The 21251-nt window shown below is 35.5% G+C and overlaps 2 protein-coding genes across 3 annotated transcripts in view; one reads left to right on the forward strand and one right to left on the reverse strand.

The window, feature by feature from the left end:
- LOC146996120 (uncharacterized) overlaps nt 1–21251 on the forward strand; it is a 408015-nt gene that overhangs the window by 259985 nt on the left and 126779 nt on the right. The window lies entirely within an intron of this gene.
- The window catches only part of LOC118197750 (neprilysin-2-like), a 52516-nt gene that overhangs the window by 22563 nt on the left and 8702 nt on the right, over nt 1–21251 (reverse strand). The window contains exons 3-5 of the mRNA XM_085819754.1: nt 10147–10198; nt 9963–10030; nt 3821–3889 (exon numbers count right to left, since the gene is read on the reverse strand). Coding sequence (XP_085675880.1) covers nt 3821–3889; nt 9963–9980 — 87 coding nt within the window. The 5' untranslated portion in view covers nt 9981–10030; nt 10147–10198. The remainder of the gene's footprint in view (nt 1–3820; nt 3890–9962; nt 10031–10146; nt 10199–21251) is intronic.

The raw sequence follows: 21251 nt of genomic DNA on the forward strand, positions 1-21251 counted from the left end.
TAATATTGTTGAACCACTGTTAGTAATTTAAAGAAATAAAAGTAAATTTACGTGGACAGCGGAAGCAAATACCGCATTTGAAAGATTAAAAGAAGCGCTCATCAGTGCCCCTGTTTTGAAATTCCCGGAGGGGGATAAAAACCTGGAAATTGCAGCAGATGCGTCGGACTATGCGGTGGGTGCGGTTCTTATGCAAATTAACCATCCGCTGGCATTTTTTAGTAAAACGTTGAATCAGACACAAAGGAATTATACAGCTACAGAAAGAGAAACATTAGCCGTATTAATGGCTGTACACAAATTTCGAGTTTATTTCGGCAAATCGCCAGTAACAGTCTTTTCGGATCATGCGGCTGTTGGTAGACTTTACTCGGGGAAAAACCTAACGCCCAGGTTAATAAGATGGGCTTTAAAACTCCAAGAATATAATCCAATAATAAAATATAAACCGGGTAAGGAAAAGAATGTAGCTGACGCACTTTCTCGTATAAAACTGGACGATGAAGGTAATAAACTTAAATGTGCTGTGTTAACTTAAAAAATTTTAGATTCTAGAGATACAATTATCGCTGAACTTAAAGCTGATCCTGAATTTGGAAGTATCTATGCATATTTGAAAGACCCCGAAAGCTTTGAACATACAGATATCGATGCGATGAGAAATAGAGCAGAAAACTATGAAATAATAGATAATTTATTATTTTATACGAAAACAACAAACGAAAATCTCGAGTACAAACCAGTAATCCCAGCCTCGCTTCGATTAAGCATTTTGAAGGAATTACACGACGCGAAAACAGCGGGTCATTTAGGGGTCAGAAAGACTTTAAAAAGGGAACGCGAGGCGGTATATTTCCCGCAATTGTACAAAATAGTAACTGCGTATGTCAGGTCCTGCAATCAATGTCAGTTAATAAATGATATTAATTACAGCCCGGCCGGGTATTTAAATAGCATTCGCGCTACATTTCCGAATGAAATTTTAGGCATAAATCTTCTTGGTCCTTTCCCCCAGAGCGAGTTAAATAAAAATCTTTTTCTTTTAGTAATTGTAGATCATTTTTCAAAATGGACAGAAATTGTTCCACTTAAACGCGCGTCAGATACGCGCGAAATCTGTAAAGCAAGTCCAGACCAGGTGAAAAAATACTATAATCAAAATGATTTTGAAATCCTTAAAAGTTTCTTGCAGGACTCAAGCGTAAAAGAAGTAGAAGGTCCAGAAATAACGTCACCCGTTCCACCACCCAAGAAGCAGAGAACTGAAGAGAGACCTAGCCCTTCTACAACCCAGGCGACGGTACCGAAAAGAAAAAACGAAAACTTTCAGACTCCAGCATTTAAGAAAAACAAGAATGCAAAGCCACCGCGTAAAGAAACCTTGGTAAAGAGGAAAACATCACCTACAACGTATCGCAGTAGAAATTATACATCAAGAACACTCCCAGGGCCAGAGAGTCGGGTGCAAACAAGGCCGCCGTTCCGGAAAATAAAAAGACAGCAGGAGGAACGAAAAGACCAGCAACAACAGAAGAAATTCAAGAATGACTCCAGACCGGAGGACGCCAAGACCAGCCGTCCAGGGAAAAAACGAAAAAGACAGCAACCCGACGACTACTACGCCAAGAGGCCAGCATGCAGAGGACGACAACGAAAAATTAATGTGGACGACACTCGGAGGTCATTAAGGAGAAGATTGACGTCCATGAAACCTATAACGTGGGAACAGTTCTGCCAGAAAAGAATGACGGAGTTCCAATCATCGAAAACTCAAAGATAAGTTAAAAATCTTCTATAAAATTTTTCTTTTGTTCCAAAATGTTATGCGTAAATACGAAGTTCTATGTTTTGACGAAAGTCAATGTGTCTCGGTTGAGACTTAGTTTTGTTTTACCTTATTTAGATAAGGCAAAAGTAGTATTTTCTTTCAGTATAAAATCTAAGAACAAGCAGTTTCTGTTGGTCGAAAGACTAATTCTGTTATGTTAAAGCCAAAATTTGGCCGAAGATAAAAATAACTTCGTATTCTTGTATTAATAAGAATTTTAGTTTCAGTGCCGCCAGCTTAGCGAAGAATGAGTAAAGTAAAAATTTATTTTTCTCTTATTCATTTTATGGTAAATTGTAAAAATCATATGTATTAGAATTTTGTAAATATACGTAAATATACTTGAAAGTTATGTAAAAGTAGAATTTAGTCTAGAAGCATAAAATTTTAGATGCTAAAAGTAAATGCTCAAAAGCAATGAATTCAAATTTAAGTATTAAACTGTAAATAAAATCATGCTTTAGAGCGAAAGCCTGCATGTGATGAACGAGGGGGAAGTTAGAATGAATGTGTTTTGTAGGGTTCTCCACCTACACTTGAATTTTAAGAATGTTAAAGTAGCTCATCGAGTTGTAGAATGTTGAGTAAGGTGTGTCTATTTGGTCGTTCAGTTCTAACAAATCATGGTGGTTAGGGGAAGTGTTGGAATACCAAAACACGAATATTCCCGTTTGACACCACATATGGTGGAGAGCCAGGGTAAAGTTAAATTAATGTTTGAATACTTGAATGAATGTGAAGTAAGCAGTTAAGTAAGGAAAATAAATCGTTTAAAAACAAAAATGTATTCAGTGTCAAGAAAGTGTAAATTATAATGTATTTAGAAAGATACTGATACTTATTCCTTCCAGATGCTGGAAGGAAAAGAACAAGATTGATTGCTGAAGTCCAGGAAAAGTTGCTGTAAGAAGAGAGATTTAATTAAGTATACTCAGAAATTTTATTACCTTTTGTGAGATAAGACATTTTTTATGTAAACGAGGCTCTTAAAAGTTAGTTCAGAATTGTAGAAACCTTTCAACAGGTCGTTTGTAGGACCTGCTTCCAAGTTTTCCAAATTCTGGCAGCGGCGAATGTAGGGTTTATATTTATTTTAACTAACATTTATTTTAAGTTTAAACTATCTTTTCTGTCAAGCCTTACTTTCCCCTGGAACTGCCAATGCCAGAGTATGTAAATTTTTAGTAGAACGCGCAAGGATTCAAATTATCAGCGGAAGTATTCTGAGTTAAATAGAAAGGAAACGAGTTCGAAGGGTGCTTTTCTTACTTCACGAGCGCGGAGGTAGTTAGTCAAAAGTTGAAGAACCACGCGTTTCGGCCTGTGTGCTTGCCTAGGCAAATTGTTAATCTTTCAACGTAATATTCAGAGTTTGCTGAAGTATCAGCGGTAGTGTAAAACGCGGTGAGGTTAGTTACGTTTAGAGAGCCTCGTAGTTAGTCTCTTGTTATTATCTCTTTTCAGTTTCTTATTTTTATTTTACCGCCGGGTCGGCGTAGTTTGTGAGCGTCAAGAGCACGCATTTGTACTTTCTAAAGTTGAATAAAAAGGGACTTAAACCCTTCTCAAGACTCTGTCTAATTTCCAGTTTCAGCAGCCACCACTTTGTTGCGTGCAGGTTTGAGGCGCGCAACTTTACAAGCTAAATGCATAATTTTTTCTCTGAATGCTTTACTGACATTCAGTATTAAATACTTCCTATTTTGTTTCTGCTTCATAGTTTATCATGATGATGATTTCGCTAACTATAACACTGAATAAAGGGCAACAGAACAGGCCCAGACATAATTAGTAATTTAATTACAAGTAAACGCTCTTCTGCTTCGGTTAAATGCACTTATTAAAGAATCGCTTAAATTTATATAATTAACCTTTCCTTCTTTATTAAATTAGATTAGTTTACTTCTTATGCATTAATTTACATTTCTTTTATTTTACATTTTAATTAAATATTTATTCTGTGATTTTATAAAATTCAAGCATATTTCTTACCCAATAAGCTGCTCTCAAACCTCCACTGACAGCTACAACATCATCTTGTATCTTTTTCATGTTAATTTGCTAGAGATATGACACAATACATATATTAAATATTTTTATAAACAATAGCTTAAATGCAACGAGTAACTAGATAAACTAGTAGAAGATAAACTCATTTTCTAATACGTTTTACGCTGTTGCCCCTTCTCGTTAAATACTATTCCTTACGAAGACACCTTAAAATATTTCTTATAGTCTCAAAATCATATTCAGTGACTACTTCATTCTTTTTTTTTTTCATTTCTCAAAACACATGCAAACCGTTATTGGGCAAAAGAGAAAATAAAGATTCATAATCAAATAACCTAATCGCAGGCAAAGAACCAGAAAGATTGCGCAGGAGAGTGAGATTAAATATTCTCAACAAATGGCTAACGTAAGAGCCATGTATAAGTATGGAGTTTCTAACAGAAATATTCAAACTTCTATAGCAATTCATTAAAAATATCCTTCCCTGGCTAACTTCTGAAATTTTGCACTATTAGTTGCAGCTTTAAGTTTGATTTAGACTTTGACTGAAGCTATACGCAGATTCATTTTTAAATCCTTGAAAAAGGATTTAAAAATGGGAATTATCACAGTTTTTGTACCGCTGTGTAGTATACAGTGGTCCGAAAACTGTGAATATTCACACTATGTCACTGCTAAGCAATCATTTGTAAATAATAAATTTATAAATTTAGGAAATTATTGCTTCTATTAGCAACTTAAAACATTCTTTGCCTAATAGTATTAAGTACTAATAAGCCAACAACATTCTTTTTACAGAGCTTCCAGATGTTAGTGCTTTGTACATGGCAATTCGAAAATTTTAACACTTCGACATGCTTAAAATGTGTAGGTGACTCTCTTACGCGTGAGCCTCAGAAAGAAGATGAGTAAATTTTTCAGATATTTGTAATTTTGTTCAGCAAATAATTAGGCATAATCCAAAAAAGTATAGCGCATTTAGCTTACTTAAATACTAGGGTATATGTGAATAACTGACAGAATAGCGTCCTTTGCACTGAACAGGGAAATTCGGGACACAAAGTTCTAAAACATCGTGCTACAAAATATCGTCGTTGAAAATAAAGAGGTTCAAAAACTTCGCAGTTTAAAAACATCGTCGTCGAAAATATCGCGGTAAAAAATAAAGTATCGACAAATCATCGCAGGACGATAACATCGCAGACCTTCTTTTTTCAGGCTTTAATAATTGTAAATGGATATTCCCATAATGAGTTGTGAGCGCAAGATGGAAAGAAGGATAATTTTTGCTTTCATATTTTTTTTATTAACTAATAAAGATTTGCTGAAAATGTAAAATGGAAACTTAAACATAGAAAATTAATGCAACATACAGCACTTAAAAGAATTTTAAACTGACATAGTTAACTAACAAACATCATTAATAAATTATTTTTTATAAAGTTTTACTGGTAATTTTTCATAAAAAGTATGATCTAAAAATGACTTGTTTAACTTCGTGTTTTGTTTTTTATAAATTTATTAGTTAATAAAAAATATGATAGCAAGAATTATCCTTCTTTCCATCTTGCGCTCACAAATCATTATGCAAATATCCATTTACAAATATTAAAGCCTGAAAATACATGTCTGCGATGTTATCGTCACATTGTAGGTACTTTATTTTTTAGCACGATATTTTCTACGACGATGTTTTTAAACTGCCAAGTTTTTGAACCGCTTTATTTTCGACGACGATATTTTGTACCACGATGTTTTCTCTTTGCTTTATTTTCTCCCACGATGTTTTGTGCCGCGATGTTTTTGTTGTTATTTTATACCTCCGAATGTCACGAGATGCAATGATTAATGTGATTTCCTCTTTCTTTATTAGCTTGTGTTCGTCTCTCAGAGCGTTAAATGATGCCCTCTATGTTTTGGGGCAATCTGCCTACTTTTAGCTCTGAACTTCAGTTATATATTAGTCGTAGTAATGTTCATCGCAGTATTATGCTTGCTTAATTTTCCATTCTCCTAATAAACGCCGCTGTGATGAAGGTATAATTTAATTTATTTATATAACAGTTTTCGCCGCGACGTTTTCGTCCGCGATGTTTTCGGCGGCTCAGACAGCACTGCAGCTTGCTTTGACGGGCACCCGCGAATAAGTCGCTATCCCAAGATAACATAGATGTCGATTTTCGAACGCATAGAGGTTTCGAAAGTACAGAAAAGTTCGAACTTAAATTGTGCATAAAAAGAAGACACATATTTCTGTGAAGAATCCAAAAACAACTACTCCTACCGCGTGCAATAACCATTGAGGTCGAAGGTAAGTGGGCAAACAAAAACCGTGATATAAAAAAATGCCAATAATACCAGTAACTGTACAATTACAATTAATATGCGGAACAGGTGGAAACAGAAAAAGGTGAAGAGGGATTAACTAGTGAGATACATAATGAGTACAGTAGATATAATAACAAATTAAGGTGTATTGTTGTCAAGCTGGTGTATCTCCTCCAATATGAGGTACAGGATTTGAATTCTGTTAAGTATACTGCCACACTTCCTGAGTTCATCCATTTTGTTTTTGTAAATTGAAATAATTTTACTAATATTATGGCCAAACATATTTTCAACTTCTCTCATAATATTTAATAACTCAAAAATATTGGATTGCGTACAATTAACTGAGGCAGAGAGTATCATATAGAGTTATAATTATTATTGGGTATTGCATTATTACTGCTGTGTGGAAGATCGGCAGCAGCTGTTTGACTATTGGTAGTTTCAGAGGCGTGAGTGGGCTTAGGTTGCAGTGCCTGTGCATAACTGGTGCCTATCTTAACTGCGGATGTTTTTTGACTTTTCTTAGTCTTAGGAAACTTAGGGCAACCCCTATAGGAAGCCACGTGGGGGCCTTGGCAGTTTACACAAATAGGTTTATCTGTGTGACTTTTGTCACAATTGCCAGTTATATGAAACCCTGCACACTTCACACAACGGGTTGCAAAGTGGCAGTTCTCGGAAGAATGATGCCATTTCTGGCAATCGTCACACTGAGGCACTTGTGTTTTAGACTCATATTTTTCAATAGAGATATGAAAATACATAAGATATTTTTCAAGATAAATATTTTCGATCTTGTCGTTGGGTATTAATTGTGCCTGAAATAGAGGCATGGGAGCCTTAGTCTTATACTTAGTTAACTTGACAACATTATGCGAAGGGATTCTGAGATAATATCAGTGTTGGAATCTGAGGGCAGACCTCGTATTAAAACTTTAGCCGACCTATTGTGCCTAGGCTTAATTAGATGGTATTCAATGGATTTTTCATCAAAATAACTGCTAAGAACTCGATGGTCATCTAGTGTAGTAGGTTCAATTTTTAGAAAATCACCGGTAGTGCGGCCAAAGAACTTGTTTGCTGGGAATTTTTTTGACAGCAAAGACATAGTAAGTTGTGCCTTGCGGGGGTCTCACCATGATAGGAGGTACCTTACGAGGTGTATCATTATTCTTGTCAGCAGAGTTTGCCGGAACGTTCATATTAAGCACATTATCAGAATCAACATAATTGCTAGGAATAGAACTCTCATTAGGAGAAACATGATTACGAGAATTATTGCTAACACTATTGTCAGGGTTATTATCAACATTTACATTATTATCTAATGAATTATTATCATTTTCAGTAATATTATCAGCTAATTTAGCAAATCTATTTTTTAGTGTAATATCACTTTTGGGAGGAGTACATTTAGCAGCTTTACTAGTTTTGGTTGGCTTTTTAAAAACAACATCTTCGATACTGGATTCCCATAATTTTTCCGCTCATTAAGCTTAGGCTTAACATTGGCATTTAATTGTATAATATCAGTTCTAGGGGAAAGAAGTAATGCACACTTACCAGTTAATGAAGTAATACAGTCCTTGTAAAAATCAAGATCACGTGCGAAACGTTGCTGAAGGCGCAGGCCCTCTGTAAATGGCTCGTCCGGTAACATAGAGGCAATATCTGACAAAAAATTCTGTCTACTGTCAACTAATAACTGCAGATCACTTATACAATTTCCGATTTTCTTAATCACATGGTTGATGCGCTAGGGTTCAAGATGCTGGATTAAGGATACATCGAACTGGGTTAATTTCTTGATTGTGTCCATATCGGAGAAGTTTAATTTATGTAATTGTTCAATAAAAACCAGTTTTACATGAGTTTCTGATATGTCATCTAAAGAGGTTATCACATCTAGAGAAGGTCCCTGCTAGACGGAATTTTTCTGAGAAACAAGATTCTGGTAGAACTGATTTAGACGGGAGAGTTCCTAGAAAAAAGAGCCCCGCTGGGGACGAAGTTCCACCTAGCTACGGAAACGATGTACCGGCTACGCGGGATTTCTTGACACCTGAACGAAAATGTTTCGGCTGCAGCTCTGTCCCGCGTAGAGATCAACCAATAAGACGAAAGTTCTGCTTCTGAAGGATCACGTGATCCCAATCTGAGCGATAATCGCTTACTGTTTGGCGTTCAAGTCTTTGTAGAAGTGAAAATGGTAACTTGCTACCTGGGTTTTTCTGAGAATTTTCCCCTTCTACGTCAAGTCCCTCGACTTAAGTTGATGTGCAGAAAGTGTTCATTTCTTATGAACAAGTTTGAATTATTAATCGAAAACTATTAATAAAGTAAAAAATGGGTCACAGGAGTGCGACTTCAATTAATACTGGTAAATTATGTGTAATATTTGTAAAAGTTAGTCTGAAGAGTAAATGAGAAGGGATTTTAGATAAGGTTTTCTGTGAGATAAAAAAAAAATGAATAAAGCAATCGTAAATGATCATCGTAATGGGTGGACTGTGGTCAATGACTTAAGTGTCATTCCAAGCAAGCTCTCCCTACTTCAAAATAGATTGCTGTATTTTTGATGCTATATAGTTGGAGCCAACATAACGATTTCCTCTGGCTGCGCGAAATTGTCGCGGCAATGCGTCATAGTACTGAATTGCTGGAAATTGCTGGAATTGCTTCTTGTCCTCAAGCATGGGTTTCGAGGGAGCTACCGGTTCAAGATAGTGAGTGGAGGGCGTAGAACATATACCTGCTTACTTTTGTTAGATACCAGATGTCCCCGTCCTCCGTCATGTCCTCAGGCATCCAAAAATAACAAATAGAAGTAATATTCTCGTGTTTCATTGTTTGACCACTTCTTAACCCCCAAAATTCATCTCTGATAGAGAGAGATCAACGTCTAGTTAGCAACGTTTTCGTATCGCAGTTACGATCTGCGATATTAACGTTCTTGAAATTTCTCTTTCATTTCTTAATTGACGCAAATAGGTATGAAAAAGTGGACAAATAATTAAATGATGCTCTTTATGAATCATTATGAAATAATCATATTTCTCAACACTAAATTCGCTATTTACATAACAGATCACGTCAGGTCCAAACGGTGTTCTTTAAAAACTTTTATTAAACAAAATCTCAGTTAAGTGTTTCGTTTCCACAGGTATTGCACAGTGTTGACATTATTATTTTTAGGAAAACCAGTGCAGGAGATATATACATCTCTGCCTAAGGATATGTGGGTATTTGGTTAATCTACGTATAAGAAGAGAATAGATAAATGCTTTTTTTTAACTGTCTAACTCCTTATGCCTACAATCGGCCTATATTTAAGATATGAGGAAAATTATCAGAATATAAATTAAATACATAATTCTTCCATGTAACGTAATATTCTTAAATTATATTACATGAAAGTGTGCATTTGATTTTAGCAGATCATTTAAGATGCTTTTATCAGAATAAGACACAAAACTCGCATGTCAAATCTAGAAGTCTCGAGTTTTTATAAATAAAAAGACATAAAATTTGAAATTTTTCACGTTCCAAAAAAAAAAAAACAATTTTCGCTCTCGTGCCCTAATATCAGAGAAAGGGAGATTTTCTGCGATCTGTCTTGAATGGTTGGACTCATTAGACCCAATGCTTATTTTGAGAAGTTGTGATGGCAAAACACTTTCTTCCCATTTTTTTATTTTATGGTATGCAAATGTAAGACTTAATATTAATTTATATGTGGTACTTTTTACTACTTATATGCTGGAGTATGTTTCAGTGCAAAAATTTGTTTTACCTTTATCAATGAATGCATATATTAATTCACGACCCATCAACGAACCGAGAGCTCCAAAGTTCAAGTAGCTGAAATAAATGTGTAAATCAGGACAAATCAGGACGAATATTATGAAATGAAATTATTCTAATCCGAACATGCGAATTATAAATTGAATTAAAGAAATAAATGAAAAGTAACTCACTTTGGTTTATCATTGTTGAAAACTGGATCTTGAAACATTCCTAGAGGTAAAGCTGCAACAAAGAACGTTTCCGATTAATAATGATTTTAAGGAATTGCAATAGAAAAAAAATGGCAAATTAGCGAATTTTTACAGGCTTATGTTTTAGCTTCAACTTCAACATGTATCAACTTCAACAAGTATATGAAAGTCTCAAAGTTGTACCTTCAGTATTTCGAATCTTAGAGGACAGGCTGCTTGCAGAGATATGTGCGGCATTCCTCATTACGACTTGAATAAGCAAAAGCAGTTTTGAAGAGTTTTTGTCAATGCAGTCGACATTTGTACGATATTACTGCAGGCATTTATATGATTTTAACCAACATAACTGCGGTACATACACTGAAAAATTGAAAATGCATAAGTACATTAAAACGAGACTTTGTGGACAAAAGTCTGTTGTTTTCGCCTTGCCTTTGTTCGCTATATTCAAAACCAATGTCTTAATCAGTTCTCAGGTTCTTGAAACGACTCTTTCGGCTACTTTTGGATCTATACAGACCTGAGCCAGTGTCTTCCCTGCTTCAATTCTACGCCTCTCCAATCGCACCCCATTTATTTCAATTCATCAGATGCCTTCTTAATGATATGTTTTACCTTCTACATGAGAAAACTTTATTTAGTCGTACAACACTTGAAATTAGAATTTGAAATATCCCGTTGCACTCTTTTTCACACTCGCCGAAGGAATAGGCTGTAAAGAACGCTCCTGAACTCTACTAGAAAGACCTATGATGCTCTTGACTAGAGAGAACGTCGTTAGCAAACTCCTCACACTACGAGTACTGTAATTCCTTTTAACACCTTATTTAAAGAACTGTGAATGGCAACGACTTAACTGAGAATTACGCATGCGTAAAGAGATGAGACTGCTGTTGAGACGCCTGTCAGAGAGAGAGTGCTGGGAAGCTCCGCCAGCGAGCTGAGGTGAGGAGACTTTGTTTGTCGAGTGATGACGAGTACCATCTTCGTTACCGTCTCTGATCGTGTCACCAGCTCGGATATCTACTAAAGTTTTCTAAATGTATTAATGTTGTATCTGTGATATGTTGTGTTATTAAAAAGTGATGCATCACCAATACCAGTGTTGATTCCGTTTTCACTGAAGCATCCACGACGTCACAAGGCGCAAAGTTTGCATATTTGTGTGCAGCGAAGATGAGTTCAATCCAACTCTGTCATGATGTTGACCTTACGCTACGAACTACTTATCTTTCAGTTTAACTTTTCCCGCCATGCATTTTATGCTACTGTCAAAAGAGGGTGCCTTTTTGGTTGAGGTTATCAAATGTTTTCCTGTAATTTTTCTAGATTAGAAATAGATAAAAAGCGCTCTCCTATTTTTATGATTCGTAAAACTTTTCATTAGATTGTTGGATTCTTTCACCTTCTTTAAGTATTTTTTGTTCTACATTTATTTAACAACGATCAATAAAAAAAAAAAAAATGTTGTGGGAGAGGATGCACTCTCCGATTTCGCGGTAGCAGGAAGAATTTTGAAAAAGGGGGGAACATGAGTAATTCTAAAATAAGTTTTAGAATATGGGAGAAAATGAATGGTTTTAAATGACATATACTTCTATATTCGTGAGTTGTTTCATCGCTAAGGAGAAAGTAACATAAATGTGATAGCGCGATCCTCGATTTAGGACATTCGATTTTTGCACCCAGAAATGTATTTTCTCAACACTGAATATAAAAAGCTACAGAAAATTAAACACGCCTTTTATGTCTGGTTTCTAGTTCTTCGTGTTTTCGATTGATTCTAAGGGATATTTCAAGGATTTTTGCATTACAGAAGGAATAAAAGTAGCATTTTATATACCAAATTTTATTTCCTTTCCCTTAAATTGGAACTGACTTCCTTTTCAAATCCTTATTCTTTGTATAAAAACTTCTTTTTGAAACACATGACTTCCTGGAAAGAACGTCAGGTTTGCAGATAGGAACAGTAAAAATATGAAAATTCAAAACAATTTCTTTATAAATTCTGAGTTTTCGTTTTGATATACATAAGTAACAGGAAAGAGTAAAATCTTTCTTCATGAAGATGGGTATTTTCTCTAGAAGTTCATTCCTGCGATGAGGCTTCCTCTGTGTCCGAGGAGAACAAAATCTGGAGGCGGAAGGAGTTAGTCTGTAAAGAACGCTCCTGAACTCTACTAGAAAGACCTATGATGCTCTTGACTAGAGAGAACGTCGTTAGCAAACTCCTCACACTACGAGTACTGTAATTCCTTTTAACACCTTATTTAAAGAACTGTGAATGGCAACGACTTAACTGAGAATTACGCATGCGTAAAGAGATGAGACTGCTGTTGAGACGCCTGTCAGAGAGAGAGTGCTGGGAAGCTCCGCCAGCGAGCTGAGGTGTGGAGACTTTGTTTGTCGAGTGATGACGAGTACCATCTTCGTTACCGTCTCTGATCGTGTCACCAGCTCGGATATCTACTAAAGTTTTCTAAATGTATTAATGTTGTATCTGTGATATGTTGTGTTATTAAAAAGTGATGCATCACCAATACCAGTGTTGATTCCGTTTTCACTGAAGCATCCACGACGTCACAGACAAAAGAAAATAAAAAAAATTGGATGTTCCAACCGAGATTTGTGTGACAAGAGACCAGGTATGTGTTCTCCACAATATTCATTTCCAGGCCTGAAGTGTATAATGTAGTTATTTATTACTTATTCGGGAAATCAATTCCCAAAGCAGAAGTAGCACATCAGTGCATAAGAGTTTTAAACACTCAATGTGTTTGGTTTATAGTATATCTAACAAGATATTTTCCTTTTGTGGTATATTCGGGAAAACATTTTCCCATTAACACGTGGCACATCAGTGCATTTTATAGCACGTCAGTGCATAAGAGTTTTTTTTTAAACAATCAAAGTGTTGCATTTATATATCTAACGAGATATTTTTCTTTTGTATGATAATGGGAAAAATCCATTTCCGTAAATAAACAGCACATCAGTGTATTTATATTTAACGTTTCGCTATCAATTTGTGTGATAGAATCTGAACTATTTATTTTGTGTATATGTGAAAGCACATCAGTGCAATATTGCAATTTTCACTTCTAAGTCATTAGAAGAAAATGTATGTTAAATTCTTGTGAAAGAAATAAGTTGTTGAAGATATTAAAAACTTGTTACTTTGGTTTTCTCATGAAAGCACACCAGTGCTGTATTTTAATAGGATGCGTATTTTCTGAGAAGTAGAATGTTAAATTTTATCATTTCATTTTACGTTTTAAAGCTTTGAGCAGTAAAGAAAAGTTCTAATAGTGTTCTGATTTAAACCTGCGCCTATCGAATTTGCGTTGGCCATGTGGTTGCTAACGGAAGTATCTGAAACGATAGTTAATTAAAGGTGTTTATATTTATTGGCGCCACTCTGGTTTTTTTTCTGTCTGGCTGTACCAAATGAAAAGAATTTGTTATTATTTTTTTATACGAAGTATTCAGTAAGGTTGTTTATTCGTTTTATGTTTGAATGGAAATAAATCCAAAATGATTAATGCTTTTATTAACCTTTTATTTTTATTTGCTTAATTTTGTAAGAAAGAAGAAAGTGTTTTTTATATCTCTGATATATTTTTATGTGTATTACTTGTGAATAACTATTTGAGTTATTTGTTTTGAACAATTACTTTTGCGAAAATGGCATTTTTGGGGAAAGCTAAGAAAAGGGATCTATTCCTTGTCGCTTCAGAACTTGGGGAAATAGCTTTAGAAGATATGAAAGTGATATATTTAAAACAATTAATAACGAATAGTAAAAATTATGAAGAAGAATTTGTTAAAAATTTGTTAGAAAGTATTATGACTGATAGGATAGAAAAGGAAAACTTAGAGAAGCAAACAAGAGCGAAAGAATTACAGTTAGAAAAGGAAGCTAGGGAGAGGGAATTTCAGATACTACAACAAAATAAAGAAATTGAAAAGCAACAGTTAGAACTAGAATGCCTTAAAGCAAAACAGAACACTGAATCTGCTAAACCTGGAGGTGAAACGGTATTTAATCAGAATTTTCAGAAACTAATGCCCAAGTTTAATTTAAAAACTGATGATATCAGTTTATTCTTAGAACTTTTTGAAAGGCAAGCTAAAGTTCTAAAATTGCCCACGGATCAATGGGTGTCATATCTCATTGGTGTCCTTCCGGTTGAGGTAAATAATATAATTGCTAGGGAACCTGAAGAACAGGCTAGAGATTACCAACATATTAAAGAATTACTAAAAAGATTTAAATTAAGTGCGGAAAAGTTTCGGCAACTCCTTGTTAAGACTCAGAAAAATCCGGATTCTACGTGGTACGATTTTTATCACGAAATTAAGACATTTTTAGATGGGTGGCTTAAGGGATTAAAAATCGAAACATTTGAACAAACAAGGATTTAATGTTGGTAGATCAGATTAAAAGGCGCACGCCTAATGAGTTTAAGGAACATTTTATAGATGAATGGGCTACGATCACTTCACCAAAACTGTTTGTGGGTAAAATAGAGGAATTTGAAGATGCGAAAAAGACGATGGTTGGGAAAACGAAATTGGGTGAAATGAAAACGAAAATATCAGGTAGACAAATGGGTGTTTTTCAGTCCACTGGTAACGTTTTCAAAAATAGAAAAAACCCTCAAGGTACACAATTTAAAAAAGATGATGATGCACGCAATGTTGGGAAAAAGTCGGACTCGAATTTTGATAGGAGAAAAAGACTCCAGTGCTATGAATGTGGATCTTTTGACCATTTACGTCCTCAGTGCCCTAATTTAAAAACTTAAAAGGCAGATTTGTATCGGATAAGCGGGAGATCAGAGAAGAATCTGTTAGATCCCTATACGTTAAATGAAAGAGTAAATGGTTTTGAAGTACCTATTCTAAGAGATACAGGAGCAACGGTAGATATTATTTGTCAGAAATATGTAGACAGAGATAGAATGAAGGGGGAACATGTGTGGGTTCGACATTTGTTGGATGATCATATTTACCTGTTGCTGAAGTTTACCTGTTGTTTACCTGTTGCTGAAGTAGATATTGAATGCGATTTGGGTACAGTAACCACCAAAGCAGCTGTTATAGGAGACCACTTAGACCAAGGACGATATATATTAGGCAACCAGACAGCGGCTCTTCTCAGAGGAACTGAGAAAAATTATTCGTCGTATGTCGGTAATGTTAATGCGGTCGTTACTCGATCTCAAGCACGACAATTAAAGGAAGCGGAAAATTTATGTGAGACGAATCAAAATTCTGAGCAGAATGAGTTAGAATTGGAAGAGGAGGACGATGCTCATGAGAGGTCTGAAAACAGAGAGATATTACCTCCTGTCGACCTTTGTGTCCCCACAAGTCCTGCAATTCAAATTGACTCAAGTACTTTCATTGATGAACAACAAAAAAGTAAAGAACTTGCCCCTTTATTAGAACTAGTAAAAAGCGGAAGTAAAACAAGTTATGGGATAAAAAATGGAGTTTTAGTAAAAAGGAAAGTAAATAAGTTAGGAAGAGAAGAACATTTAATTGTTGTTCCAGAAAACCTCAGAGAGCAAATTAAAGCAATTTGTCATGAAGGAACTTCAGGTCACTTAGGAGTTCTGAAAACAAAAGACCGGTTACTAAGACATTTTTTCTGGCCAAACTGTTATAAAGACATTGAGGAATTCGTTAAAACATGCGACTCCTGTCAACGTGTAGGAAAAGCAAGTGACAAAAAGAAGGCACCGTTGGTAATAGTACCTGTGATATCGGAAGTCTTTAGTAAGGTTAATGTAGATGCTTGCGGGCCTATGCCTACATCTACTGAAGGTAATAAATATCTTATTACAGTTACGTGCTTAGCATCTAAATATCCTGACGCCGTCCCGGTACCGGATATAACGTCGAAATCTGTTGTAAGTGCACTCTTGCAGGTATTTAGTCGGATGGGTTTTCCAAGGGAGGTTCAAACTGATCAAGGAAAATCTTTCATGAGTCGCTTAACCGTTGAATTTTTGAAGAGGTTTGGTATAAGAATTTCTAGAAGTTCGGTTTACCACCCCCAGAGCAATCCTGTAGAACGGTTCCATAGGTCAATAAAAAGGGTCTTAAAGGTATTATGTATTGAAGCTGCCCCAAATTGGGAAGTACAATTACCTGCCGCTCTCTTTGCCCTGCGAACAGTAACGCATGATAGTACAGGATTTAGTCCAGCTGAATTAGTGTACGGGACCAACCTCAGAACACCTGTCGCATTATTGTATGAGAAATGGTTAGATCCTCAGGAAAAAGAAGATACCGTAATAGAATATGTTTTCGAATTAATTAATAGGTTAAAGAAAAGTAGAGAATTAGCTACAGAGAAAATGGAAGAGGTGAGAGACAAAAGGAAGAAATGGTATGACAAAAATGCCGTGAAAAGGGAATTCCAGCAAGGAGATTCTGTATTAGTATTAGCAGTGAACCAACCCCATAAACTCGCTCCTCAATGGAAAGGGCCGGGGAAAATAGAGAAAAGATTATCAGAAACAAACTATGTAGTTAGTTTTGAAGGGAATCAGGAAGGGAATAAAGTGTATCACATCAATATATTAAAACCTTATCATAAGAGACCTGAACTTTTGAATATGGTGCTCCTTGACAACGAGGAGATAGTTGAACCCTCGGAATTAGAGGAGGATTTTCCTTATATGTTAACCGACCCCAATGTGTTTGATTTTAATGAAATAATAGCAAAAGATAATCTTAAAGAAAGACTTAGTGATGAACAAATCCTGCAGTTGGGAAAGTTGTTGGTAAAGTTTTCTGCTATATTTTCGAATATTCCAGGGAAAACAAATTTAGTCGAACATGATATCGAACTAATCAGTGACAAACGCGTACAGAATAAGCCTTATAGAATGACAAATCGACAGAACGAAATTCTTAAAGTCGAGATTGAAAAAATGTTAAAATACAAGATTATTGAACCAGGACCCTCTGAGTATACTTCACCCATGATCCTTGTTAAAGCACCAGGTAGGGATCCTAGGCCGTGTATTGATTACAGAAAGTTAAACGAAATAACGCGTACTGAGTTCTACCCAATCCCCAATATAGAGCAACGTGTTGAAACTGTTGCAGCAGCCAAATTTATCACCTTGATAGACTTAACTAAAGGTTATTGGCAAATTCCGCTGACCCCTAGGGCTCAGAAAATCGCTGCATTTGCTACAAATTTTGGCGTATATAGGCCATTGCGAATGCCATTTGGGCTTAAAAATGCTCCTTATTATTTTAGTAAAATGATGAGCGAAATATTGTGCGGATGTGAGAAATATGCGACCCCTTATTTAGATGATATTGCTATTTTTTCTGAAACGTGGGAGGAACATTTACAACATTTACATGAAATTTTAGAAAGAATAAGAAAAGCCAATTTAACTATCAAACCCTCTAAGTGCAAGTTTGCACAAGAAGAAGTCCAATATCTCGGTCACATAGTAGGTCGAGGAAAACGTTCTCCAGCAGAACTAAAAATCGAAGCGGTTCAAAATTTTCCTGTTCCCACAACTAAAACTGAGATTAGAGCTTTCTTAGGGTTAGCTGGATACTACAGACAATATATACCCATGTTTTCTGCTATAGCCGCACCTTTGACAGATTTGTTAAAAGGGTAAAATTGTTTGGAATGATGAATGTAATGAATCATTCAAATCCTTAAAAGAAAAGCTATCTAGTAGGCCTGTGCTACATGCACCCGATTTTTCTAAACCATTTATATTACAGACAGATGCGTCAGATCAAGGATATGGTGTTGTTTTAGCCCAGAAGGATGATAAAGGAAAAGAACATCCCATATTGTATCTCAGTAAAAAATTTACTGATAGTGAGCGGAAGTATTCCACCACTGAAAAAGAGTGTGCTGCGATTCTGTATGGAATAAAAAAATTGAAAGGGTATATAGATGGGCAGACTAAATTTTCAATTCAAACGGACCATAATCCCCTAGTATGGCTAAAAAATAATGCAGGTAGAAATGGTCGATTGTTACGCTGGGCCTTAGCCTTGCAATCTTATAATTTTACCATACATCATAAAAAGGGAAGTGACAACTTAAATGTAGACTGCTTAAGTAGAAACTCTGTACATGCCAGTTAAATAGACTAGTTATCATTTCTTTTAAGTTGTCTTCTTATTTGATTATGTATATTGTATTTTTTTAAATTAATACTATATAGTAAATTGTTAGCTTTATTCTTAAAGACAAACATTTTTGTTTTGGTTTTTTATATATTGTATGTGTATTTTTATATGTGTTTTTTTTATGATGGCCTGGTTATGAGAGTGGAGAGCCTTTGTAACAGTGTGGTTTAAAATTAACTGGTAAAATGTTGAACAATCTCTATTGAAACCATAAACTGTGAAGGTTTACTTCTCCTGTGTCCGGAGAAACAAAAACTGGAGGCGGAAGGTGTTTGTTTGTAGTGAACGCCTGCCTGAACTTGTATTTTATCCTGTAGTAACTTAAAAAAAGTTTTGTTTCCTCTGTGTCCGAGGAGAACAAAATCTGGAGGCGGAAGGAGTTAGTCTGTAAAGAACGCTCCTGAACTCTACTAGAAAGACCTATGATGCTCTTGACTAGAGAGAACGTCGTTAGCAAACTCCTCACACTACGAGTACTGTAATTCCTTTTAACACCTTATTTAAAGAACTGTGAATGGCAACGACTTAACTGAGAATTACGCATGCGTAAAGAGATGAGACTGCTGTTGAGACGCCTGTCAGAGAGAGAGTGCTGGGAAGCTCCGCCAGCGAGCTGAGGTGAGGAGACTTTGTTTGTCGAGTGATGACGAGTACCATCTTCGTTACCGTCTCTGATCGTGTCACCAGCTCGGATATCTACTAAAGTTTTCTAAATGTATTAATGTTGTATCTGTGATATGTTGTGTTATTAAAAAGTGATGCATCACCAATACCAGTGTTGATTCCGTTTTCACTGAAGCATCCACGACGTCACAAGGCGCAAAGTTTGCATATTTGTGTGCAGCGAAGATGAGTTCAATCCAACTCTGTCATGATGTTGACCTTACGCTACGAACTACTTATCTTTCAGTTTAACTTTTCCCGCCATGCATTTTATGCTACTGTCAAAAGAGGGTGCCTTTTTGGTTGAGGTTATCAAATGTTTTCCTGTAATTTTTCTAGATTAGAAATAGATAAAAAGCGCTCTCCTATTTTTATGATTCGTAAAACTTTTCATTAGATTGTTGGATTCTTTCACCTTCTTTAAGTATTTTTTGTTCTACATTTATTTAACAACGATCAATAAAAAAAAAAAAAAATGTTGTGGGAGAGGATGCACTCTCCGATTTCGCGGTAGCAGGAAGAATTTTGAAAAAGGGGGGAACATGAGTAATTCTAAAATAAGTTTTAGAATATGGGAGAAAATGAATGGTTTTAAATGACATATACTTCTATATTCGTGAGTTGTTTCATCGCTAAGGAGAAAGTAACGTAAATGTGATAGCGCGATCCTCGATTTAGGACATTCGATTTTTGCACCCAGAAATGTATTTTCTCAACACTGAATATAAAAAGCTACAGAAAATTAAACACGCCTTTTATGTCTGGTTTCTAGTTCTTCGTGTTTTCGATTGATTCTAAGGGATATTTCAAGGATTTTTGCATTACAGAAGGAATAAAAGTAGCATTTTATATACCAAATTTTATTTCCTTTCCCTTAAATTGGAACTGACTTCCTTTTCAAATCCTTATTCTTTGTATAAAAACTTCTTTTTGAAACACATGACTTCCTGGAAAGAACGTCAGGTTTGCAGATAGGAACAGTAAAAATATGAAAATTCAAAACAATTTCTTTATAAATTCTGAGTTTTCGTTTTGATATACATAAGTAACAGGAAAGAGTAAAATCTTTCTTCATGAAGATGGGTATTTTCTCTAGAAGTTCATTCCTGCGATGAGGCTTTATTGCGTAATTAGAAAGATGGGTGCATAAACCAAAAACGCATGGATCATAATTAGCTGCAATAATTTTTATTTAATTAGTTCTAGATCAGAATTAGCTACAATAATTTTTAAGTACATGGTTTAACACCATACTACGTCATCTTAGTAATAAAGAACTAAGCATAGCGGCTCAGAGTTTAGCAGGGCAGGAGAAGTTAAGAAAAAGAAGAATGACGTAATTGCTCGTGAATCAGTATTTATACTAGACAGGTGCATATGTACAGCTAAGGCGTGATACGTTAATTTTAGGTTTTAGTTCTCTTTGCAAGGAGCGTTAGGTAATTTGGAAAGATCTCGAATTTGGGAGAAAAGATGAATTTGGGTAGAATATCAAATTTAGAATAGTCAAATTTGAGGTTGCCAATTATTTCTTAGCGTAGTCATCGTATTTTATTATATCTTACATATTCATAATTGACGCAAGCAGTCAAATAAATGTAATTTCGTAAATTATTTTTAAGTTGTGTTAATGCACAAACTGAAATTATTGAGGATAACCCTATTTTATTGAACTATTTTACCGAACTATTTTATCGAAAGCCATCTAGTGGCGAAGAGAACAATTTACAGTCAGTCATCTACAGCTGCCATGAGGATAGGTTCTCGGTTATTTATGTCTCCCTAACTCATTAACATTAATTTGAAAGTTAATTCTAAATGTAAGGTGTTTTGTTTCAGTATATGCTTTGGTCTGATGTACACTAACCGACACTGAAAATGCATCACCAAGAAGGAGTGGACAGAAAGTGCTGAAACTCGGCAAACAGAGAGCGACAGCAATGAAAAATAAGGGATCTTTATTTCGGAATGATATGCGAGAACAGCCTGGGCTCAGTAGATTAGGTTAGGTATAAGTGCAAAGGTCACCTATTATTTACGAGTAAGTAGGTATAGGCCCTTTACACAGCTATCTAGAGTAGCAACACATTCCTGGGGCCTACGGTACCATTCTGGTGTCGAGATGCTGCTAATATCTGGTGCAATCGACATCGCAAGCTCTGCCACCGCTGGCGGTGTCACCGGTTGTCCATTCATAAGCTCGAATTTATTTTGGCTAGTGGAGTACTTAACTG

This window comes from Stegodyphus dumicola, chromosome 7 (assembly GCF_044657685.1).
Source record: "Stegodyphus dumicola isolate Sdum_Otavi_A_Nest chromosome 7, ASM4465768v1".
In the NCBI taxonomy this organism is placed as follows: domain Eukaryota; kingdom Metazoa; phylum Arthropoda; class Arachnida; order Araneae; family Eresidae; genus Stegodyphus; species Stegodyphus dumicola.